The sequence below is a fragment of the Engraulis encrasicolus genome, chromosome 22 (genome assembly GCF_034702125.1).
Source record: "Engraulis encrasicolus isolate BLACKSEA-1 chromosome 22, IST_EnEncr_1.0, whole genome shotgun sequence".
NCBI lineage: Eukaryota > Metazoa > Chordata > Actinopteri > Clupeiformes > Engraulidae > Engraulis > Engraulis encrasicolus.
Window position 1 is genome coordinate 30951864 of NC_085878.1, and position 25000 is coordinate 30976863.

At 47.9% G+C, this 25000-nt stretch overlaps 1 protein-coding gene across 1 annotated transcript in view; it reads left to right on the plus strand.

Annotated features, from left to right (window-relative positions):
* Positions 1–25000, plus strand: part of elp4 (elongator acetyltransferase complex subunit 4) — a 119769-nt gene that overhangs the window by 51005 nt on the left and 43764 nt on the right. The window contains exon 9 of the mRNA XM_063189297.1: positions 1594–1700. Coding sequence (XP_063045367.1) covers positions 1594–1700 — 107 coding nt within the window. The remainder of the gene's footprint in view (positions 1–1593; positions 1701–25000) is intronic.

A 25000-nucleotide genomic window follows, 5' to 3' on the forward strand; every position in this document is an offset into this window, starting at 1 on the left:
TCGTGGTGCGTCTGCAGCACAATGCATGCTGGGAGTCCTGTCACAGCGAATCAGGCAGGCCAGAGTCAGCCTAGCGCACACAGAAAGCACCCCAGCACTATCCCCTGCTCTTGCTCTCTCTCTCTCTTGCTCTCTCTCTCTCTTGCTCTCTCTCTCTCTCTCTCTCTCTCTCTAGCTCGCTTACTCACTCGCTCTCCCTTTCAAAAGCAGGGCTTTTTAAGATAACAGGCCCGCGCACGTAAACACATACGCACGCGAACGCACGCACACACGCACACACGTGCAAACGCCATGTGCACTTGCACACACACACAGACACACACACACACACACACACACACACACACACACACACACACACACACACACACACACACACACACACACACACACACACACACACATACACACACATACACATGCGCACACTCACACACGCACACACAGACACACAGTGAATCACACACTCAAGCACACACACAGACTCCCATACACACTTGCATCTGCTCTCACCCCATCTCTCTTAATCCCTTTCACTTTTTTTTCTTCTTTTTTACTTTTCTTCTCTTTTCTTTCTGTCTGTGTCTGTCCTCATCCCATTCTGTCTGTCTCCCTCTGTCACTTCTTTTCCTCTCATTTGTCACTCATGTTCTGTACTGGTCACCTAAGTAAATTGGTAAGTTTCCATTATATACGGGGGAGAGGAAGGATTACTTTGCCTCTTGCTCAATTTCTCTTTCCGCATTCTCAGCCTCACGCTTCGTTTATCTCTCTCTCTCCCTCTTTCTCTCTCTCTTTCTTTTGCTCTCTTACCCTCTCTCTTTCTCTCTCCCTCTTTCTCTCTCTTTCACTCCGTGTGTTGCTCTTACTCATGCTTCCGTGAGTAAGAGTCCTCTCTTTCATTTCGTGTCTCTCTCTCTCTCTCTCTCTCTCTCTCTCTCTCTCTCTCTCTCTCTATCTCTATCTCGTTCTCCCTCCCTCTCTCTCTGCCTCTCCATGCCCAGTGTTTTGGTCTCTGCCCAATGGTGCAGTTAATAAAATGACCATAATGCTCGGCTCCAGTGTCTCGCGTGCAACATGATAGCCTCGTGTGTTTACAGTGGGAAACACCGAAAACAGCATGAACTTGGCAGTCAGCGCGTGTGTCTGTGCGTGAATCGTGGCAAATTTGAGTGGGTGGATGAGAATTGTACATTTCATTTCAACTAGAAGTGTGCACGAGCGTGAGCAGCATGCAGTGCAGTGTTTCCTAGAATGCAGAATGAGTTTTTCCATTGAGAAAAAAATTTAGAAGAAAAATTTTGTTGTCACCTATTCTTTGGTGAGATCGTGAGTGACTGTCAAGTTGTTTGTTTAACTTAGAGTAGGTAGAGTGCTTGCTATAATCCTCAAAAACATCTGGTGCTCTTGGAGGGTGCAATGTTCAACATAAATGGGAGGGGGAAAAAATCATTGATCCAGGCACTTCAGTTGATTTAAAAAGTCCGAAACAATCTTTATTTAATGGGCTTATACATGAAAAAGCAACAACGCAAATCAGAGTGTGTTGTAACTTGTATTATTACTTTTAACATATTTTTTTTTTGCTCTCAGGTTTGCTGCATGTGCGTCAGGTGCCCCATCTGAACTGCTTAGTGTGTGACGTCCCCGACACCAAAGACTTGGCCTTCAAACTCAAGAGGAAGCAGTTCACCATTGAGGTAGGTGCAAGCCCTGACCTCTATGTACACTCCCATTCAAAGGCAAAGTGACTGAAAATGGTCCTCATAACATCTAATTTGTCTTGTGACAAAACCTTATTGTCCAAATGTGTCCTGTTTTAGAGATATTGCCATGTATGTCAAATTTGCAGTAACTACAATATCCAGCCTAATGCCAACACTGCATTCCATTTACAAAACCTAGATTGATCCTTGATCAAGCACACATACTGTACAACATGACCCCAAGAGCACATATTACCAACTAAAATAGCACTGATTATGCACAAGATCAGCAACGGTGCCAAAAGTTACCAATGTTTAAATTTGAATCCTGCAAAGAATATCGCAGCATTCGCTGAACATGCTTGCTCTCCGTACATTTTGGATTATGAACAGAGCATTATGATTTTAGTAATTTCTTCGCAGGCACCAAGTCTGTAGTACATCTTCCACTTTCTGATGGTGCATTCCATTTTTCTTGGCGACTGAGATTCAAATGTCCTAGATGTAGATGACTTCACTGACCAGCAACAGCAAGCCTCTAGAGCAAGATACTAGAACAGCCTCTGGCTACAACATTAGCCCCAAAAACATCAAGCCTATTAGCACCCTTTTCCTCAAGTCAGTTACACATCACTTCACAACACCACCATATTGATATTATCGAAAACAACCACCGACTCCCTCTTAACACTCACCCTCAGCAGCACACCTGACCCCCCAATCTCTAGCACACTATGCACTCGTTTCCTCTGGAGTCTTTGTTCCATCTATTCTTTTTTTAATAAGTATTTTTGGGGCTTTTTTGGCCTTTATTATGACAGGACAGTGTGAGAGGAGACAGGAAACGAATGTGTGTGTGTGTGAGAGAAAGATGGGGTAGGGCTGGGAAACAACCCAGGCCGGAGTCGAACCCGGGTCCCCATGGGCATGCAAGCCCAGTGTTCCATCTATTCTGAATCAGGGCTGTTAGTAGGGAGATTGTAAACAGTGGTAGATTTCCTCAGGGACTGTAAGATGGAGGAATGAGGGTGGGTTTGGAAAAAAAATAATCTCGGAAAGCTTTTATTCCTTTTTCTTTTTTGTTTGTTTTATTTCTTTCCTCATGAATGGCTTCACACATTAAGAGGTCATGATTATGCATTGGCTTTTGTATTTGCCACGCGCCAGCGGTTTCTGTTTGTTCTTTTTTTCTTTCCTCCCTTCCTTCCTTTCCTCCACTATTGGGTGTCAATCCTAAAGGTGAAGCTATCGATTAAATGCCGGCGTTGACACACTTGCCTCAAAATCACTTCAAAGTCACTCGAGCGTCACCAGCAAAAAAAATAAAGAAAACCCTCATGAATAGAAGATTAAGAATGGGACCCTGTCATTATTATCTGGGCTAAGTGTGTGGCGTCGCATTATAAAGGGACAGTGATGGAGGCGTCATGTACGTAAAAGGAAACACATTGGCATGATGGAGAGTTAACTTCAGATAGTGTGTTTCTGCCCCCAGGGATTCTGTGCGTGTGTGTGTGTGTGTGTGTGTGTGTGTGTGTGTGTGTGTGTGCGTGTGTGCGTGTGTGTGTGTGCGTGTGTGTGTGTGTGTGTGTGTGTGTGTGTGTGTGTGTGTGTGTGTGCTTTGCTGAAGATGAGTGTATCTTTGCAAGGTTAGTTAATTAACGAACAAAACAGGCATCAGAATTTCTCTCTCTCTCTCTCTCTCTCTCTCTCTCTCTCTCTCTCTCTCTCTCTCTCTCTCTCTCTCTCTCTCTCTCTCTCTCTCTCTCTCTCTCTCTCTCTCTCGTGTGTGCGCATGAGTTTGTGTGCGTGCCCGTGTCTGTGCCCTGAAGTTTCCCAGTAGCTCCAAATGCAGTTTGCTATTCTCCATTTCTACAGCTGCCTGTGTGTTTGCACTCCTCTTCATCTGTGGCTTTGGTGGGCGACAGAGCTGGACTCGGGGAGAAATAGGGGCCTGGCACTTTTGGCTGAAAGGGGCCCCTCGTGGTTAGCGGCACAGAACTGACTCACCGGTGGGCCCCGCTCCCTCGTGGGCCCCAATTTTCAGAAATGTAAAAAAAAAATATATATATATTACATTTCTGAAAATAGGGGGCCATGAGGGTTGTAGGCTCACCGAGAAATGCCCGATATCCCAGATAGCCAGTCTAGTCCTGGTTGGCAGAGCTGTTGTGGACTCTTGGCGGTTAGTGTGGGGGTACGCTGTGTCCCCTTGCTGACCTTCTGACCTCTTTAGCCCCACAGACCACTTCCATAGACAATGGCTACGCCTGCCAGCACCTCCAACCTCCAACCTGACCTTAGCCTACCCCCACCCGCCTGCCTCACAGTCATTCTCTTGAACAGAACCCCTCCCCAGGACTAACGTACACCCCAAACAGGAAGATGCTATTTTACTTTTTTGAAACATTTCATGTCTAAAGCGGCGTACACACACAAAGCTAGCATTTCGCTTGCTCGCCTACTCGCCACTCTTTCATGGAACGTTCGCTGAAGGTTCCCGCGGCTTTAACTGCCAATGGACAGCCGAGAAGTACCGAACTCTGCATTCCAATTGGTTACTCGCTTACTCGCCTCGCTCGAAGATAAAATATTTTCAACTCGGAATCCGCCCACATCGCATCGCTTGCACAGTACTCGCCTACTCTCCTGCGAGTCTCGCTGGGACCCATTGACATTCTATTGAGTTCATTCGCTGAGCGAGTAACTAGCAGCGACGTGTGTGTACGGCCCTTAAGGCTAACTCTGAAAAACTGAACTGAAAATCCACTTGTACAGCCAAATTCAATGTTCTCTCTCTTTCTCCCTGTCTCCCTGTCTCCCTGTCTCCCTGCCTCTCTGCCTCTCTGCCTCTCTGTCTCTCTGTCTCTCTGTCTCTCTGTCTGTCTCTCTGTCTCTCTCTCTCTCTGTCTCTCTGTCTCTCTCTCTCTCGCACTGTGTCTCTCTCGTATACACACACACACGCACACACACACACACATGCGCACGCACACGCGCACGCACACACACACACACACACACACACACACACACACACACACACACACACACACACACACACACACACACACACACACACACACACACACACACACAGAGTAATATACCCATTAGCCCCGAACCATTCCATCCCTACCATTGCAGCATTAAAACGAAAAGACATTGATTCATGTCTTCGTTCAAGCTCCATTGCGAGCTCTCATTAAGTTATCTCTTCAAGGGCTGTTAATAGTTAATCACGTAGCCCATTGTTTGTGCAGGGGGCGGGGGGTGGTGGTAAAGAGGGGTCACCCCCCCACCCCCACCTCACCACCACCCCACCCGCCGATCCTTCAGTGCTCCCCATTTCACACCCTTCCTCAGACACTTTACCTCTGATTTATGAACCCCCTATAAAAGTCAAGGTGCTTATCCCCCTCCATAGCCGTTTAATTGCCCTCCACCGTGCTCAAGGGCCCTTCTCCTCTTCACTGGCCAGTCTATAGAACTGTATTAGCCCCCACTGAAGTGCATGGCCCTGGGTAAGGGGAGAGGGAGGGAGGGGGCTTGTCTGGGCTTTTGTGCAGCTTTTTTTGGGGGGGGGGGGTTGGGGGGTGGGGGGGTTGAGCAGACAAGCAGGGGTGGTAGTGACTGGTTGTCTGGTCTGGTCAAGACAGAGGGTAACCATATTGACGGGCGTCAGGGTTGCCGGTAAGGTTGAGTGAGTGTCACCAGTTTGAGCGTGACATTAAAACGGGATTTCTTTCTCCCCCCCCCCCCTCTTCCTCTCCCCCGTTTGAAACACAAGTCCCTATATGCCACAGCCATGCACCTGCATGTGTTCTTGCTTAACCCTTTCATGCAAAGCCTCTGTAATTATCTTTTTGCCACCAAAATGATAAGGACCGAGTCATAATCTTAAGACTACTTAAAGGGGTATGCCACTATTTTGGGGCTTAATACAGTTAAAATCGTTGGCCAGGGTTTATAAAGGTGATAAAGTGTCTTATTTTTCATGTAAGCCGTTGTCTTGCTTTAAGACAAGTTAAAAGAGGGAGCATGTCGCTAAGCTAGTGAAAGTCATAATAAGACACTTTATCACCTTTATAAACCCCGGCCAACGATTTTAACTGTATTAAGCCCCAAAATAGTGGCATACCCCTTTAAGACTCTCAGTAATGTCATGGCAATGTTGTTATGATGTAGTTAACCCTTTTTTCCAGCAAATAGTGAATTGGATCGTCGGCGACCCTATTTGTGTGAAAGGGTTAGCTACAAAATCCCTCCTGCAAGGAATCAAGGGATCAAACAAACAATTAAAAAGAACATGCAGAAGTGGAAATTGATTAGAGCTTAGCATCCGATATGTCTCAATATTGAACCAATCAGCTTCCCCCTGGACAGTGGTAGGGTCACTCTGATAGGTGTTGACACTGACCTATATCTGGGTGCCATTTTTGGGGGGTGGGGTCATGGTAGCCGAAAGGGAGGGACAAAGGGGTATGTTTCCATATGCCCATGTAGAGGGGAGGCCCAGATTTGGGTCATCATTATTACATTGTATTACATGTATTGAGTAGGGTTGGCTTTTTAGATGACTTTGTCCTGGGCCAGGCCAAAGCTGCTAGTGGCCCTGGTGTGGGGGTATATTAGCCAGGCCGTGCCCTCCTAGTGATGCAACACCTTCATCGTTGCTTCTTGTCAGGCCAAGAGAAATACAAATATAGTTTCTGAGCTCCCGAAAAATCGTGAACTCCTCCCACTTTGTCGGGAAACATACAAACATTAGCAAATCAAGGGAGGTGGGTCGACCATGCAGTTTTTAATTTTCAATTGTTATGCTCTTGGTTAGACCAAGTCTCGAGGAGATTAGAAAGTCGATGATAATGAGGCTAGGGGTATATTGGACTCTACACCTGGACACTGAAGCTGTGTGTAGACCAGATACGACCCTACACGACCCAGGTAGCTGTGGTCGCTGAAGAAGTTTCGCCATGAATTCACTTTATTCGCTCTGAACGTGACATTGACGTGTTTGATTTAGTAATCACTTAATGGATAATCACATAATGGCTCTGGCTTGACAGCCTGGGACATTCAGAGATATGAACATTCCAATTGGTTTTCGCCAAACTGCGTCATAGCTCATTACCATAATATTAGCTTGACTATAATCGCTGAAATCCGCTCTGGTCGCTCTGGTCGCTTCGCTCCTGTTGTTTTTTGACTCTAATTTATTTCCTTCTTTCTTCCCTGTTTCCTTTAATTTACATTTGTTAACTTTGTGAAGCACATTGAGTTGCACCTGTGTATGAAATGCGCTATATAAATAAACTTGCCTTGCCTTGCCTTGCTCCTGGCGAATTTGCTTTGTTCGCTTTAGTCGCCGACCCTCCATAGACAAATAATAACTTCCTTCGCTCAGGTAGCATTCACGCTTGGTATACACATAGCACATCTACACAAACAAGTATGCGGGTAACTGGATGCACTGCGTGTCCTGACGTTTTTGCGTGTAAGAGTGTGTGTGCATATGTCTGTGTGTGTTTTTGAGCATATGTACAAAAACAAGTGCTTGCCTTCATACAACTCAGCTTCATACATCTGTGTGTGTGTGTGTGTCAGTGTGCGTGGCTGCCTGTGTGTCAGTGTGCGTGTGTAGTGTGATGTGTGTGTGTGTGTGTGTGTGTGTGTGTGTGTGTGTGTGTGTGTGTGTGTGTGTGTGTGTGTGTGTGTGTTGAGGGTGGGAGAGGGCAGGTGGAGGGCATGACTAAGGCAACAATCACAGCCCATCACTGAGGCCCCTAATCCCCTCTGCCCCCTCACCACCCTACCCGCCCCCCTCTCTCCTCTTTTTTTCTCTCTCTCTCTCTCTCTCTCTTGTTTCTCTCCCCCCTCTCCATCGTGATCCTCCCCCCCCCCCCTCTCTCTCTCTTTCTCTCTCTCTCTCTCTCTCTCTCTCTCTCTCTCTCTCTCTCTCTCTCCTCTCTCCCCGCTCTGTCCCCTCTCACTCTCGTCTTTTCCCTGTGTCCCCTCTTCTCTTCCCTTCTCTTCTCTTCTCTCCTCTTCTCTTCTCTTCTCTTCCCTTCATGTCCCCTCTTCTCTTCTCTTCTCCTCTCTTCTCTTCTCTTCTCTTCTCTTCTCTTCTCTTCTCTTCTCTTCTCTTCTCTTCTCTTCTCTTCTCTTCTCTCTTTCCACTCGTTCCCTCTCCCCTCCTTCTCCCCTCTTCTGTTCCCTCGGTCCCCTCTTCCCCCTCTATCCCCTTTCTCCTCTCTCTTCTCTTCTCTCTCTCTCTACTCCCCCTTCTCTTACCCCTCTCCTCTCTTCTCCTCCCCTCCCCAAGCCATCCTAGGTCATTCAGCCACAGGGGGTGCTGGGCCGCAGGGTCAAGGCCCCCAGCTCTCCCCTACTTGCACACCCCCTCACGGGGTCACCCCAGACCAAACCCCCCCTGACACCACCACCACCTCCACCACCTCGCCCTCCACTGCCCAGCCCTCTGTCACGCTCAACCAGCCACTAACACTGACCCCACCCTCACCAACGCCACCCCCACCTTGTCCTCGGCCCAGTCACTAACAGCATAGCCCACTAACACCACTACTGCCATCTTGTCATACACTACCCAGCTCTCTGTAACACTGTAACCAGCCATTAACCATGGCAAACCCGCCTAACACCAGCACCATCATTTTATCCTCTTGCCCTCTGTCATTAACCAAAAGGGCAAACCCCCCCTAACACCACCACTGCCATCTTGTCATCCACCACTCTGCCCTCTGTCACACTCAGCCAGCTTCTGTCCAGTTGTGACACATGCAGTATGGCCTCTTTGTGCAGATGGGGTTGCCGGCGGGCTCCCTCACTATTTGCTGAAAATGCAACTACGTCATAATAACATTGCTGCGACATTACAGAGAGCCTTAAGTAACAGGTTAAGACATAGCCATTAAACTTTTGGTGACAGTAAGGTTATAACATAGGCTCTGCGCAAAGGGCTTAAGCCTATCTATTTCATGACTAGAGAAAATGTACCTGTCTTTTTAAATACTGATATTTCTTCACACCACACAGCATCTTAACGCCACAGTGTTAAAATATATTTTATATAATTTCCTTCGAGAAAACTCACTCCAGACCAAAGCCCACCTAGTACACCACCACCAACAACAACAAGTCTCTTGTACACTGCCCAGCCCTCTCTAACGCTCAGCCAGCCACTAACATTTGGAGCAAATGTGCTTGTATTTTATTTTTTGAATTGAGATGTTTCTCTTATGTATGTCAGTCTTATATTAGTGTTGTATGCTTCGAGTTTTGAAATATATTTTATGTAATCTACTTTGAGTAAAATTTTAAATGTCTCTGCATTTACCAGGTAAGAATATTTTGTGTGAAGCAGGAAGCAGTGGTGTCCTTGGAATTTTTTTCAGGACATCCTCAACAGATTGTATTCAAAGAAACCCAATTGTCCCTTACATCTGTGTTAGGAATTTCGAAGGAAGGGAGAGAGGGAAGAAACCAATGTTGAGTCAACTTCCAGGGAACCATTGCTCCGGGGAAGCGCACCAAACCTGTTGACTTGTTTTCTTTTTCAATTGTGATGTTGATGAGGTTCTGAATCTTGAAGGGGACTTTCCAGTGTCTGCCATCACCCTTCAGCAGCAACAGACTCTCTTTTGTTGTTCCCACGACGATTCACTGTAAACGCTCTGCTCTGATTGGTTGTTGCCGGAGCGCACGTTTTCAGCATCATCGCCCACGCCACAGAACACGTGCCGATCGTATGTGAACAGCCAGCCGGCTACTAGGTGTGTGTGTGTCTGTTTGCGCACGTGTGTGTGTGTGCATATGTGTGTTTTTTGGGGGAGCAAGAGATTGCACTTTTAGTCGAGTACGAGGACAGCAGTGCAGCATGTGTGTATTTGGGAGAAAGGTAGCGTGTGTGTGTGTGTGCGTGCGTGCGTGCGTGTGTGCGCGACTGCGTGCGTGTGTGCGCGTGCGTGCGTACATCCGTGTGTGTGTCTGTCTGTGTGTGCGTGTGTGTGTGTGTGTGTGTGTGTGTGTATGTGCATGTGCGTGCGTGCATGTGTGCGTTCGTGTTTGCAAAGGAGGTAGTATAGTAGTCTACCCCGACGCCCCCTCCAGCAGGTCTTAGGGTGGTGGATAGCCGTGGTAGAAGTGATGGGTGGGGGGTGGGTGGGTGACAGTCTGCGTTCCAGGGCGTCTGCCTGTCTTAACCTGGCGGTGACCCTGTACTGTCCGTGCACGGTGACGGCTTGACTGACAGCTGAGATAGTGATCGGATGGTGACGCTGAAGCTGGCTGGGTGTGCTCTTTAAAAAACAAAAAAACAAAAGAAAAACCCTGCGCAGACATCATCCAGCCAGCCAGCAGGCAAGCAAGCGAGCCAGTGATCGAGCGAGAGTCGAAGACAGTGTTGCCAGATGTACGATAATTATCGTATTTGAACCATAATTGTGTCCTCTGTACGGTCGCAAACACATCATGTACGATCATTTCCGAGTCGCCATTCAGTTCATTTAGTTGCCTTGAAACAACCGTTTCCTCCCAAAAGCCCCCTAAAACGATCATTTTGAGGTTTTGGTATGATAGTTCAACATTTTCTGTCAGGCAACGCTGGCCGGAGAAGAGCTCATCCGTCACACAGACAGCTCGCCTGAGCCGTGCTAATCACTCACAGCTAGCAATTTGCCGTCACACGCAGTGAGCTGTTGTGGAGATATGCAATCTATTTGTAGCTCTTTTTAGTTTTTTCTCTTTCCTACCCCCTCTCTTTTGTTTTGTATTTGACTCACAAACTACACATCATGTACTCTCTCACACACACACACTGTCTCACACACACACACACACATATACACACGCTTGCTTTTGAAGGCTCTCGCCTGACCTTCTATGAGGTGAGTCGGCATTTGCGAGATGCCTGCCGCGTGAGAAACCTGAAGGCTGATTGACAGGCCGGCGTTGTTTCGGCAGGCAGCTCCCGACGGTGACCCGGTCACAGGAGGGGGATCGGCACGCAGCGACCGAACGCCACAAGCGCTCCGAAACGCACAGGTGACGTTTCACGACCAGGGGGATGGATTGGTGGACTGAGGAGAGTTAAATAACACTTCAAATCTCGACCTCAGCCCCTGATGTCCACCATAGTGCATCCTGCGTTCTGTCGCTGCGTGCATATTCATTTACATTATTCACCCCAAGCAACCCAAGACACTTCCAACAGGACAGACAAAATCAGGACTGAGAAACACTATAAAACAAGTATTTAAGTCGATATAAAACATATTAGACTTCAGTTCAGACTATCCTCCAGTCACCCCCCACACACGGAACAGACCACAACAAATGCTAAACAACGTGTAACCGTCACGATAACTGCTGTTGTTAAAAAAACAATTTGTCAGCTTAGCGATCATTTCTCGGCTCAATTATCAATGAAAATGTCCCTGGAGTGATTGTTGTTTATGGGGGATGGAATACTGCATTTGTTCGCACACCCAGAAAGGCCACACTAAACTCAACCGGGCCTGGTAAACTACATATGTTACATAAGTATTCATGAAAAAGGTAACATTTGTGAATGGCCAGCATGTATTCTAGAAATAAACCACTCAATTATGTTATATAATACACAGTGCACCTTTAAGGGAGGGGAAGGATATAGTGTACGTTTGCCATTTGGAATATGGGAGATGGGGGTTGTGAAAATATTAGTTCCAAAAGACGGGGTCCTAGCAGAAAAAAAGTTGACACACACACACACACACACACACACACACACACACACACACACTGCAGTACGTAACTAAGCTGCATGACCTGAGAGGTGTTGTGCTCATTAGTAGGCTATGGTAGTAGTGGCCGATTGAAGTGTGTATGTGTGCGCGCGTGTGCGCCTGTGTGTGTGTGCGTGCGTGCGTGCGTTAGTAAGATATGGCAGTAGTGGCTGCTTATGGTGTGTGTGTGTGTGTGTGTGTGTGTGTGTGTGTGTGTGTGTGTGTGTGTGTGTGTGTGTGTGTGTGCGCGCGTGTGCATGTGTGTGTGTTCCTTAGTAGGATATGGTAGTAGTGGCTGCTTATGGTGTGTGTGTGTGTGTGTGTGTGTGTGTGTGTGTGTGTGTGTGTGTGTGTGTGTGTGTGTGTGTGTGTGTGTGTGTGTGTGTGTGTGTGTGTGTGTGTGTGTGTGTGTGTGTGTGTTCATTTGTAGGCTAAGGTAGTAGTGGCCGCTGTAAATGACAGCTCGGGTTCAATTGGCGGTTGATGAGCAGTCAATTAGCCTGGGCGGCCCGGGGCCAGAGTTCCCGCGGCCCTGTTGGAGCAGGTAGAGGGCTGCAGGTGTAAGCCTGGGATTAGCTCTCACACCTACACACGCAACCACCGCATACACACACACACACACACACACACACACACACACACACACACACACACACACACACACACACACACACACACACACACACACACACACACACACACACACACACACACAACTACGCACACACATGCGCGCGCACACACACACACACACACACACACACACACACACACACACACACACCTAGATATGCAACTGCACGCATGCACACACCTATTGTACACACGCAGTCGCGTATACACACCTACACACGCAACCACATACACACATGCGCGCGGATGCACACAGACCCAGACCAATCACACACACACATGCACACCCGCACGCACGCACGCACACACACACACACACACACAGTCTTGCACTCGCACCCATACCACCATACACAAACGGGTCAAAGACGTCCAACATGAAATTGTTCTTCAGTGTAACGGATGCTTTTGCTTACTGTAAATGCAAAAAAAGGACTTTTTGAAATTATTTTTTTGACTTGACTTTCATGCATTCACTTGACAAAAAAATTTAAATCATGTTTTTCACAGTTACAGTAAGCAAAAGTCTCCGTTAGCACTGAAGGACAATTTCATGTTGGACGTCTTTGACCCAAACATGCTTGCTTTAAAACACAATCACACGCTTAAGCACATTCTCACTCTCACTCTCACTTGGTTCATTTGCTCATTTTCTTGCTTAACTGAAGTACAAACAATTCAGAAATGTGTGCACACACAAATACAGTATTTGCTGTATTTACTCAGTTGAGAAGTTCATGTCATCCTCAACAGACTCATAGTCAGTCTGTGTCACCTGTGCAACATGATTGCATGTAAAGTTTACTCACTTGCTCAATCGCTTATTCACTCACTCATCCATTCCAGCAAGCACAAACATACACTCACTTTCGGGTACGGGCCTAATCAAGCTGACACTTACTGACACTTACACAAAGCCTGTTTCATTACTGTTCACTCCGAATACTCACAGTAGGCACACACACACACACACACACACACACACACACACACACACACACACACACACACACACACACACACACACACACACACACACACACACACACACACACACACCAGGCACGTGCACTCCAATACGGCAGGGGAGGCCACGGCCTCACCAGCCAGATCTGAGAATGATGAGCTGCAGTAAATGTGAATAATAATAACAATAACAGCTATTGTTTTCGAGCATCTGCACCATAACTACCATTTGAGCAGTATTTAAACAGTTTCACTCATTTTCAATCATTTCCGTGGCCAAAATCATAATATTTGCCCATTTCATGTCAAATTGCTCCGAATACGGTGAATTTGGGGCAACTCTGAACTGGCCTCACCCCGGATTGCGCAATCCCTCGTTAACAAGCTTCAGCGCATGCGCCATTCTCGTTCTGTGAATGCAACCTGGTAATATTGTATTAAACGTTTTTATACACTTAATAGAAGTATGTATGGTGTGCCCTCAATTCCTGATAATGTTCTACTATTTTCTACGTGTGATTATCATTTCTTTACTCTGAACGCTTTGGCATAACGCCCACTGAAAAATACAATGGTGAGGCGAGGAGTAGCCTGGCCGCAGACTCCTTCTGGCATTGAGAGTATTGCTGGCCAGTTACGTCATAGCGAATCTGAAGTTCACAGCCAGTCGGTGTTGTTGGCTAGCTTGTTCACTTTGTCTGCTACAAGTGGATTTCATAACGAAACTAAGAGCATTCTCAAAGTTGGATTTCCAAGAGGAAAATATGTGATAAAGAATGGAGGACCGACAGAGCTGAAGGGTTTGCTACTGCAGGTGGTCAGAAGGTTATAACTACCCGATCATTTCAAAGTGAGTTCTACAACAGAAACTATTTTTGTTTCCCCTGTGTCCCGTTTGCAACCGGCGAGAATGTGTGGAAGACCATTCGCATGGAATTGTACGACTTAACAATTTACTAAGGACTAAGGAGCCTCACGAAACACAAATCCTCGCGGCTACTCATATTCATATTCAATGCCAAATTGCTTTGGACGTTTGGGGCGTCTCGAATAGATGTGGCTTTGGATGGACAGCACAGGCTAAAGCAACGTTAGCATGCGCAACGCCAAAGTGGAAAAGAGCGGCGCATGGACCTGATGTAGTACGAGATAAAGGTAAGATCAGTGTTTCCTATGTGTGTGAAGCCTGTGTTTGTGAGACCCGTGGGGGGACAGAGAATCCGCCGTGATTCTCTCTGGTGTGGTGGTAGCTTTTGTGATCTGAACAGGATTCTCATGTGCCCTGTAACTGTTTGTAAAGTTGAGTAGGCTACAGGGTGCCGTTGAGGTAAATCCCGTGTAACTACAAGACTCTGATCTAATTCCAAAGTGTAGGCATAACATAAAGGACAGTCCCAAAATATTTGGTGACCATATCGAAGCTTGTGTAGTAATCTATGTTTAAATGTTGACATTCGCTTCCTGCCACACCTTTGTCCCACATCGTTTGCCATAGCCTCGTACAAGTAGATGTAGGCCTACATTTGCACGAGAATCCGGTGCTTATCACAAACGCTATCACACCAGTTTGTTCGCCGTGGTGCTCAACGGTCTATATGACACCATGTTTTGAATCCTGTGTGTGTGTGTGTCTTCCATTGTATTGAGCATCCGCCGTGATGTGGTTTATGTGAGACCACTGTTTGAAATCCTGTGTGTGTGTGAGAGCAGTGGGCTGTGAAGGAGCGTACACTCTCACTACTCTCCTCCTCCGCCTCTCTCTCTCTCTCTCCTCTCCTCTCCTCTCCTCTCTTTTCCCATCTCCTCTCCTCTCCTCTCCTCTCCTCTCCTCTCCTCTCTTTTCCCATCTCCTCTCCTCTCCTCTTCCCTCTTCTCCTCTCCTCTTCTCTCTTCTCCTTCTCTCCTCCTCTCCTCTCCTCTCTTCCCCTCTCCTCTCTTCTCCTCTCCTCCCCTCTCTTCTCCTCTCCTCTCCTCCCCTCTCTTCTCCTCTCCTCCTCTCTCCTCTCCTCTCCTCTCCTCTCCTCTCCCCCTCTCTCCTCTCCTCCTCTCCTCTCCTCTTCTCTCCTCTCCACTACTCTCCTCTCCTCTGCTCTGCTCTCCAGCTCTCTCAGCCGTGATGCTGCTGTTTGTCCACAGTACTGCTGTGTGGTTTATGTGAGACCACTGTTTGAATCGTGTGTGTGTGTGTGTGTGTGTGTGTGTGTGTGTGTGTGTGTGTGTGTGTGTGTGTGTGTGTGTGTGTGTGTGTGTGTGTGAGAGGGAGAGATCTAATAGCATTTTCTCTACGGAAATGCAGCATGTTTTATTTTGTAGGCCTGCCTTATGTTAAGAAAGCTATGACATACGAAACTTATCGGTAGGCCTATTTGGTAAATTTACTAAAATGTACTTATACTGTAGCTGTAGTATTATATATTTGCCTCACCAGCCATAAAGTTGACCGCACCTCACTGACACACACACACACACACAGTGAGTTCACACACACACACTCACACTCAAACGCACACTCTCTCTCTCTCCCTCTCTCACTGTCGTGTCGTCAGCAGGAAAATGCCGGCCGAGGTTGCTCTCCTCACCTCAGGACTTTCAGAAGAATGCGAGAGACGTGTCATTAAGTGTGTGTGTGTATGTGTGTTTGTGTGTTTGTGTGTGTGTGTGTGTGTGTGTGTGTGTGTGTGTGTGTGTGTGTGTGTGTGTGTGTGTGTGTGTGTGTGTGTGTGTGTGTGTGTGTGTGTGTGTGTGCTGTGTCTGTGACACCCACAGAGTTGGGTCGGGGTAAACGGGAGGGTAAGCTCAGCTTCGGGACGTGATGTTGGAGGAACATGGCGAAGGGTGTTGGAGGAATATGGCAACAGCTGTTGGAGGAATATACAATACAATACAACCTGTATTCATATAATAGCGCAATATCACAACTAAAGTTGTCTCGAAGCGCTTTCAAAATACACATACACATATGTATACACTATCCCACATTCACACACCAGCTCTGGAGGCTACCGCACAGCACCAATTGTCCGAGGTTCATATGAGAAGGTGCAATATGCCAAAAGTGGTTGGAGGAATATGGCGAAGGGTGTTGGAGGTGTAGCAAAGTATGAGAGAATGAGGGTTTTTTGTAACTCTTTTGAATGTAGTAGAAAAGTAAACTGCATCAGCCATTACAGTCTCTTCACATTTAAAGATTATTTCATATTCATTGTGAGAAGCTGGATGTTTTTTTTTCTCTGTCCAAGTTTATCTTAAAGTGTTAAGTGCACGCTCTCTGGATCTAACATCAAAGAGCACCTGTACGGGTGAAGATTGACGGCAGTTAAATGCTTCATAAGTACCTCCAATCAAACAACCTCCGCTCGATGACTCCTTTCCGTTGCCGTTGCCAACTTCCTTTGAATGGACTGGTTCTTGCGGTTTTGGAGGAGGACGTTGTTTAAGGAACATACCGTTTCAACGGCAAAGCAAGCCCTTATTTTTGTTTGCCAGGTGACAACAGTGCATCGCATTGCATTGCAGGCTAATGAAATTAATGTGTCAAAGTTGACTCATCAAATGGCTTCGGCGTGTGATGGATGCATTCCGCTCGAATCAGGTTTTTTTTTGTTTTTTGTTGTCATGTTATTGTTGTGAAAGCTTGGCTCCTCAGGGCCAATCCTGATTGATCGCTTGTGTCTGGGCCAAGGCGCTGTCAATCTGCTCGCTCGCAGCTCTGCAAACTGTTTTGCCAGCACCAGCCTGCCTCTGCCAGTGCACTTTCACCCCAATCCCAGCGCTAGCTAACAAGGCTGCTAGCAATCTTAGCCTGACAGCGCAAAAGGCCCGCCACACGAAATCTATATTATGGCCACAGCTCTGAGCAAGAATTAGACATGTACGTAAGCAAATGAATACAGTTTTATTGCATGGAACACTACAGGCTCTGAAAGGCTTCATATTCATAAGTAGTGATATGTAGTATATGTATAAAACAAAAATCTGTATCTGACAATAAATGTTCCGACTTAAGATGGTTCAATGTAGCTGACAATTCAAACCATTTCTCATATAATTGATACAGTTGTTGCGACAGTATAGCACTGTGTTTTCGGGCTGTTCAGTATTTTATGTGTTTGCATTGTAGTAGATCAGATCAAGGGAGGTTTTCCCCTTCCGTTTTCACTTCATTGGTGCCGTAGGGGGGTTAAGAAGTCTAGACCCACGGAGCAAGACACACCTACCCTGACATGACGTGCAACCCTCTGACCCGAGAGTGTCCAGCAAGGCAGTAAAATACGGGGCTTAGTGCACACCACGTTTTATCTCTCAGATGGTTCTTCAAATGTGCAGTGTGGTATGCAGGGAAGGGAAGGGGTGGCGTGACATGGGAGTCAGGGACGTGAGGCGGTCGACTTGACACGCCCTCCTAGAGTGCTGAGGGCATGGGCGGGAGGGCCGCTAATGGCCATGTGCTGAGATGAGTGGCATGGCAGACTGCAGATGGGTAGTGGCACTCTGAGTGTTTTTTCATTGGTCCATTTTAATTGGACTTAGGGGTTCGCCCGGGATGAACTCATCCTTTTTCTTTTCTTGAAAAAAAAAATATTTTTAAGGGCATTTTTGCCTTTGATAGGACAGTTTGAGATGGTGACAGGAAGCGAGTGGGAGAGAGAGAGATGGGGGAGGATCGGGAAATGACCTTGGGCCGGAATCGAACCTGGGTCCCTGGCCTAACATTTGAGCCACGGCAGGGGTGAACCCATCTTTGAGAATAGTATCTTTCCTGTGTATGTGGTACATGGAAAAAGTATGCAGGTTTAGAGTGATGGCTGTTTTTCACTCTGTCAGTGGGCCTGTCTCAACACTGTCTGGGAAGATGCTCCTGTTCTAAGAAAAGATGAAGTTTTAATTTTTATTTATTAAGTGTTCCATACATCTGCCTTTAAACATGATCAGGAGTGATTATGAGTAAATAATTGAGGCTCTATTGTACTACCGTATGTGTGTGCGTGTTTGTGTGCGTGCGTGTGTCTGTGCGGGCGGGCGTGCGTGTGTGTGTCTGTGTGTGTGTGTGTTTGGTTATGGGCAAATGTGTTTGCTTGAGTCTCTTTTGTGTGAGTGTGAGTGTGTGAGAGAGCCAGAGCCGTATTTGCCGGCGCGTCACGCGATGTGTTCCCCAGGGTGGCCCCCACTGGCCGGGGCTCCTGTGAAAGGTGCGGTGCTATACATCAGAGGGGACCATGCATTATTCAGAATCACTTTCCACTTAGGCAGCAACAGCAGTAGCAGCAGCAGCAGCAGCAGCAGTAGCAGCCACAGTAGTGGTGGGCAGGGCTAGACTGGCCATCTGACATAGCGGGAATTTCCAGGTGGGCTCCGCGTTCTTGTGGATTTTTTTTTTTATATCAGTGAGTCAGTTCTGCGCCGCTAATTATGAGTGTCCACTTTAAGCCAAAAGTGCCCGGGCCCTATTTCTCCCCCAGCCCAGCCCTGGTGGGTGATGGTGCAGTTGGGCCGTTCAAAGGTGAGAGCGGGTTCGAACACGGAAAAAGACACTAAGGTCAAGCACAAGGAGGTTTTTTTTCTTTCTGAGAGCAGAGTAGAGCAGATGTTTCAGGGTTCTGCCTTCATTAGTATTCTCTATGCTCACCTGCAGCTGTGCAACTGGGCAAAAATTTACGTTTTTCATCACCAGCCAAAATAGCTAATAGATCTTAATCTTACTAGCCAAACACATACTCCCTAATGGGTCAAAGTGGTTAGTAAGTTGGTCTTCACTACCAGCCAAAATAAAATTTCACCAGCATTTTGCCGTTTGGCTGGTGTTAATTTAAAGCCCGGATTGTATGCATCGAGAAAGTGGGGCGTTAAGAGGAATGAGGAACTGCCCTGATGGTGAGTACCACCCTCAGCTAGACAGTCATCAGCCAGCCCCTCTCTCTCTCCCTCCCTCCCTCCACACGGATGCAGTAACAACAGCAGCAGCAGTACTGTACTGTAAACCCCATCATATCCAGCTGCAGCTGCAGTACACACAATCCATATTTCATGCCTCAAGTGGATACCCTTCAGGCGGAGCCCAAACATCACGCATCTCTTCTCATCTCATCTCCACGCCACCCACCTCACCTCACACCAGTGCTGATGGACAGGGGGCTGGTGTTACCGTGTCAGCCAGCCGTGATGACGTCAGCAGGTGCTTTGCTGGGTGTTCTCAGCCAATAAAAATTGCAGATGGAAAACAGATAGAAATTGTAAAAGTTGTCATGAAATCCATGGTGTGTGTCACTGAACTGAAGTGCTTATGTCAGGTTTTTTTTGTTGTTGCAAAAAGGCACCACATTTTACTGTAGATTATATGGGTCAACATTTGGCGTCTGTATAGTTTCAGCTTCATATGGCTACCTTTGAATGTCCACATTATATCTGCGTAAGATCTTACGAAGTACTGCATAAAGCCAAGAACATTGAAACCTTTTTTACAGCTGGAAACCTTTTTTTTACAGTTTTACAGTTGTTATTGTTTGAGAGTCTTGAGGGGTTTGTTTCCACAATTGTGAATGTGTTGTGTGTGTGTGTGCGTGTGCGTGTGTGCGTGCGTGCGTGCGTGCGTGCGTGTGTGCGTGCGTGCGTGCGTGCGTGCGCGCGCGTGTGTGTGTGCATTTCTGCTATCAACATGGGATGGCTACGCTTGTGTGCAGTGGCCTGACAGGTATGTGTGTGTGTGTGTGTCTATATGTCAGACCTTTATCCATCAGAGTACTGTGCAGTTGGGGTGTGTTTTTTGTGTTTGTGTGTGTGTGGGGGGGGGTGCATGCGTTTGTGCAAGTGTGTGTGCGTGTGTGTGTGTGTGTGTGTGCGTGTGCATGCGCGCGCACACCTGCACATTTCTGTGTGTGTGTCTATATGACAAAGCTATCACCATCAGAGGGCCAAAGGTAATGTGTCATGGCCTGGCCTGTGTGTATGTGTGTGTGCGCGTGTGGCAGAGTGTGTCTTTAAGGATCACTGGCTCCGCTCTGCTCGGCTGGCAGGGACCCTGCGCAGGGGAATGAGGACACGGGCCACCTAGTCTGCTTTGCTGACAAACTCGGCTAAAGAGCCGTGAAATCTGAAGCTGTCTGTCAAAGAGCAAGCGTAGCAAGAGCACCTCAGGTAGCCACGTGTGCTAACACGCTAGAGCCATTGCTTTTCGTTTTCACATGCAAAAGTTTAGATACGTATATAGATATTTCGGAGTGAGATGTCCACAAACTTGAAATCGGTTTTATTATTGTATTTATTTCATGGCTGGATTACGTGCCGACTTCAACAGTCTTCATCCGACCCAGATTCAGCCCTATTCAGTCCTGCACCTTTTCCTGGGATGTGCACAATCTCTGTCTCCGATAATAGATATTTACCACAAATTAATTAGCACTCATTATATGGTTATAAAGCATTATGCACATTTGGTTTTCAGATGTCATATGTATTGAGTCACCAAACTATTTTCCTTGCAATTGTATGCATGCACAGTCCCATTTAAAACCCACCCCAAGCCAGCCCGTGTTTTTAAAGAACAACAAGTTTCTAACTTCTTAAAACAAAACTAGAACATGCTGTTTTTAATATTTTTTTGTTATAAAACCAGTCGGAAAGCTGTCTTGAGAAATACGCAAGAAAACACACACAAAAACAGCAAACATATAAAAACAAGCATCACTTTGATTCTGGTGTGAGGCAGTAAGTCCTATAGTAGCGCTGTCTAGCTAAAGCAGGCCATGGAAGTGAGCTGCTAAATCGGTTAGCGGTTACCCAGGCCACATCTCAGCAGCCATTAGGGCCGCCTGCTCCCTCAAGCGTGGCCACCTCTCAGGCCAGATTAGGGCCAGCCCTGCCCTGCATCCGACTGGACTGGGGCAAGGTCTGGGGCTGGAGCTGGGGATGGGGATGGGGATGTGGATGGGGCTGGGGCTGGGGCTGTGGATGTGGATGGGGCTGGGGCTGGGGCTGGGGCTGGGGCTGGGGCTGGGGCTGGTGCTGGGGCTGGGGCTGGGGCTGGGGTAGGGGCTGGGGCAGGGTTAGGGACAGGGGCAGGGGTAGGGGCTGGGGTAGGGGCTGGGGTAGGGGCTGTGGCTGGGGCAGGGGTAGGGGCAGGGGTAGGGGCAGGGGCTCGGGCTAGGGCATGGGCTTGGACTGAGGATGTGGATGGGGCTGGGGCTGGGGCTGGGGCTGGAGGTCTCTCTCCCTCCCTCCCTCTTCCTTGCTCTCTGTCTCTGTCTCTGTCTCTGTCTTTGTCTTTGTCTTTGTGTCTCTCTTTCTGTTTCTGTATGCCTCATAACATAAGCTTCTCTTGTGTCTGTCTGGCCAAGTAGAGGGATCACTGCTCTTATCTGGGCACTGTTGTTTGATTTGAGTCATCCTGGTTTTGTTGTTTGATTTGAGTCATCCATGTTTTTTTATCTGTTTAGGGTGGCTGGCAGGCTCACTTCAGATCTGGTCTAGCCCAGACTTTTGGGCAGATATGGCAAGAGGCAGCAAACGAAGAGAGATCAAATCAGGAAAACCTGATTATGCCAGTGCCGGGCATACAGAAATGAAACAAAATCCAGTGTGGAGCACAAAAAGAGACGTTTTTTGAATGTGTGTGTGTGGGTGGCGTGCGTGCGTGCGTGCGTGCGTGCGTGCGTGCGTGCATGCATGCGTGCGTGCGTGCATGCATGCGTGGACGGCGTGCGTGCGTGGACGTGCGTGCGTGGACGTGCATTTGTGCATGCTTGCGTGCGTGTGTGTGTGTTTGTGTGCTGCACCCTACTTCACCACACCATTCCCACCCGACTCCGCTCCACCCTACCAACTCACCTCACCATCCATGTCCACCCCACCTCACCATCCCCACCCCAGTCTACCATCCCCACCCCTGTCTACCATCCCCACCCCACTCTACCATCCCCACCCCACCCCACTCTACCATCTCCTCTCTACCATCTCCAACCCACTCCACCAACCCACCTCACCATCCCCACCCCACCTCACCAACCACACTCCACTCCACCATCCCCACCCCACTCCACCATCTCCACCTCCTTAGACTGTCCCCATCGGACTCTCCACCACCACCACCCAACCGTCCCCGCTACACCATACCCACCCCACTCCACCCACCCCACCCCACTCCACCCCAGCCACCGTCCCCACCCCGCTCCACCATCCCCACCTGTGTGAACCTGGGTGCCCGTGTGGAGGAGGGTGTGCGGTCGGTCGGCTGGTTCAAAGGTGGAATTTTGATCCGGAGGGGGGATGGGGCGGTGGGGTGGGCAGAGAGAGAGATTGGACCCCAGCTCTTGCAAACTCACTCCTCTTCTCTTCTCTTCTCTTCTCTTCTCTTCTCTTCTCTTCTCTTCTCTTCTCTTCTCTTCTCTTCTCTTCTCTTCTCTTCTCTTCTCTTCTCTTCTCTTCTCTTCTCTTCTCATCTACCCCTCTCTTCACTCCTCTCCTGTCCTGTTGGCCGCTGTTGTGTGTCTCGGCATCTGCGCTAAAAATAACTTTCCCACACTTTTCAACCGCTGTAGGGAGGGAGTGGGAGGGGGTGATGGAGGGAGTGAGGAGAGAGAGAGAGAGGGAGAGAGAGAGAGAGAGAGAGAGAGAGAGAGAGAGAGACAGCTGAGTTGAGCTGCAGAACATTGTAAATAGTCTTTGAGTTAAATTATTCATTATGAGTAACAAAACTGTTTAAAGCGGCTAATGTTACTGTTAGGTGTTATGTCAAGTCAGATGTTAGGTCACGCGCAATATACGAATGTGTGTAGGCTCTAAACACAAATTGCATGTTATTGGCGTTCTCTTCAAGCAATGTGGTCAGATTTTTTGTCTCCTATTGTCTCCTATTGTGACACACTCACACCCACACCCAGACCTAGGATTTTTCTTTTTGGTCAGAGATGTTGTATGACAGCTCAAGCTATAACATTTCAGAATCTTGTTAGGAGTTGTATAAACTGCCATAATCATGTCTCCGACAGTCAGTGCAAACTATTGCACACAGTCTCCCAATCAAGACACATAGAGAATTCATAGTTCATAAATTCTTAGAATGTAGAATACTGTCTTAGAATATTGTCATAAAACCAGTGGTGAAAGTAGGTAGGTGAACACAGGTGTGCAGCACCGCTATAACATTTACAGCTGGTGCGCAGTACTGGTAAGAGAATAGTGTTAATGCTGGCCAAAAACCCACATTTGAAAACTCTATTAAGGTACAAAACATCCACAACCACACCATGCCATTTGAGGCAAGTGTATTATGAAGAGAATGGCTAAAATTTACATGAAATAGTCATGCAGTGATGTAGATCTATAGCACACATGTTTATTTTGTTTGCCAATATTGGCATTGGAAGGGCGGTTGTTTGGAAGACTTGCACAAAATAGCACCGGTAAGACATGACAACTACTTTCACCCCTGCATAAAGCTGTCAATCATTCCCTATAAACAAGTATAGCTCTAACCCTGGCAATTGTATTTTAATGGCATCTGTCCTCATCTAAGAAGGCTTAACAAAGGCCGTCCTTACACGATCAGCTAATGCTTGATTGGCCTCACGTTCTCAATTCTCAATGGAGGAAAAACTTAATTGTGGCTTTCACTTGACTCATAACACCAGCTCCTTTCAGATTCATGAGCTTCTAGCGAGGTCAGATATAGTGTCCCTGGCCTGCACCCTTTTGTAAGAAAAAAAGTGGCCTCTTATAAATGAGCTTTAATGCACTAATCAGTTGACCATTGGCCAACACCAATGACTGAAACACACTAGCGAGGCCAGAGACTCTTTTGTTAAAGAGGTAACCCCCAATAAAACATCTTTTAATGTGCCAATCAATTGACCCGCTGGCCTGCACTCATTTGCGGAAGCTAATGAATTTTATGGCCACTTTCACCCTGCTCTGCTCCTGTGAGGCTGAATGGAGAATCCACAGATGATGGAGGTCAACGTGGAGGTGTAATGATGAAGGATGAGCAGGTTGCTGATGACTGTTAGTTTGGATAATTCATGAGGTCCTTCCTGACGGTGCCTTTTGTCTGGGTGGGGGCATGGGGTTCAGGGGGGGTGGGGGGGATTGGAGGGTACACAGGTTTTGGTTGTGGAGGTTGAGGATGTTGTAGTGGGGGGGGGGGGTGTTAGGGGGTGGCAGGTGAGGTAAGTGAGGCAGTTGTGTGGGGTGGATAGTGAGGGTGGGGGGTGGAAAGTGAGGGTGGGTGGGTGAGGGGTGAGGGGTTTGGGGGTGGAGGTGAATTGGTGGAGGGTGGTGGAGGGTGAGTAGGTTTGGATAGAGGGTGGTGGAGGGTGTTGAGGTTGAGAAGGTTGTGGGTGGACTATGAGGGGTGTGGAGGGTGAGGAGGTAGTGTGTAGTGGAGGTGGAGGGTGGTGTAGGGCTGGGGGTGGTGTGCAGGGTGAGGGGTATTGGGGGCGGTGGAGGTTGTGACGGGTTGCTGTTGGGGTGGTGACCCTGCTTTGACTCTGTGATCCAGTCCAGTGTTGTTGTGGCCGATGGGGGGCGGTGGAGGTTGTGGGGGTTGCTGTTGCTGTTGGGGAGGGTGTGCAGGGTGAGGAGTATTGGAGGTGGAGGGCGGTGGAGGTTGTGGCGGGTTGCAGTTGGGGTGGTGGACAATGAGGGCATGGATGTTATGACGGGTTGCTGTTGCTGTTGGGGGTGGTGTGCGGGATGAGGAGTATTGGAGGTGGGGGGCGGTGGAGGTTGTGACGGGTTGCTGTTGGGGTGGTGACCCTGCTTTGACTCTGTGATCCAGTCCAGTGTTGTTGGCCGGCCTAGACAAACTTTCCCATCAGAATAGGGGGGTGCCGGTGGCCACTGGGAAGTTGTGTGTGTGCATGTTGAGGTGAGAGGCAGGAGGCATTTGTGTGTGTGTGTGTGTGTGTGTGTGTGTGTGTGTGT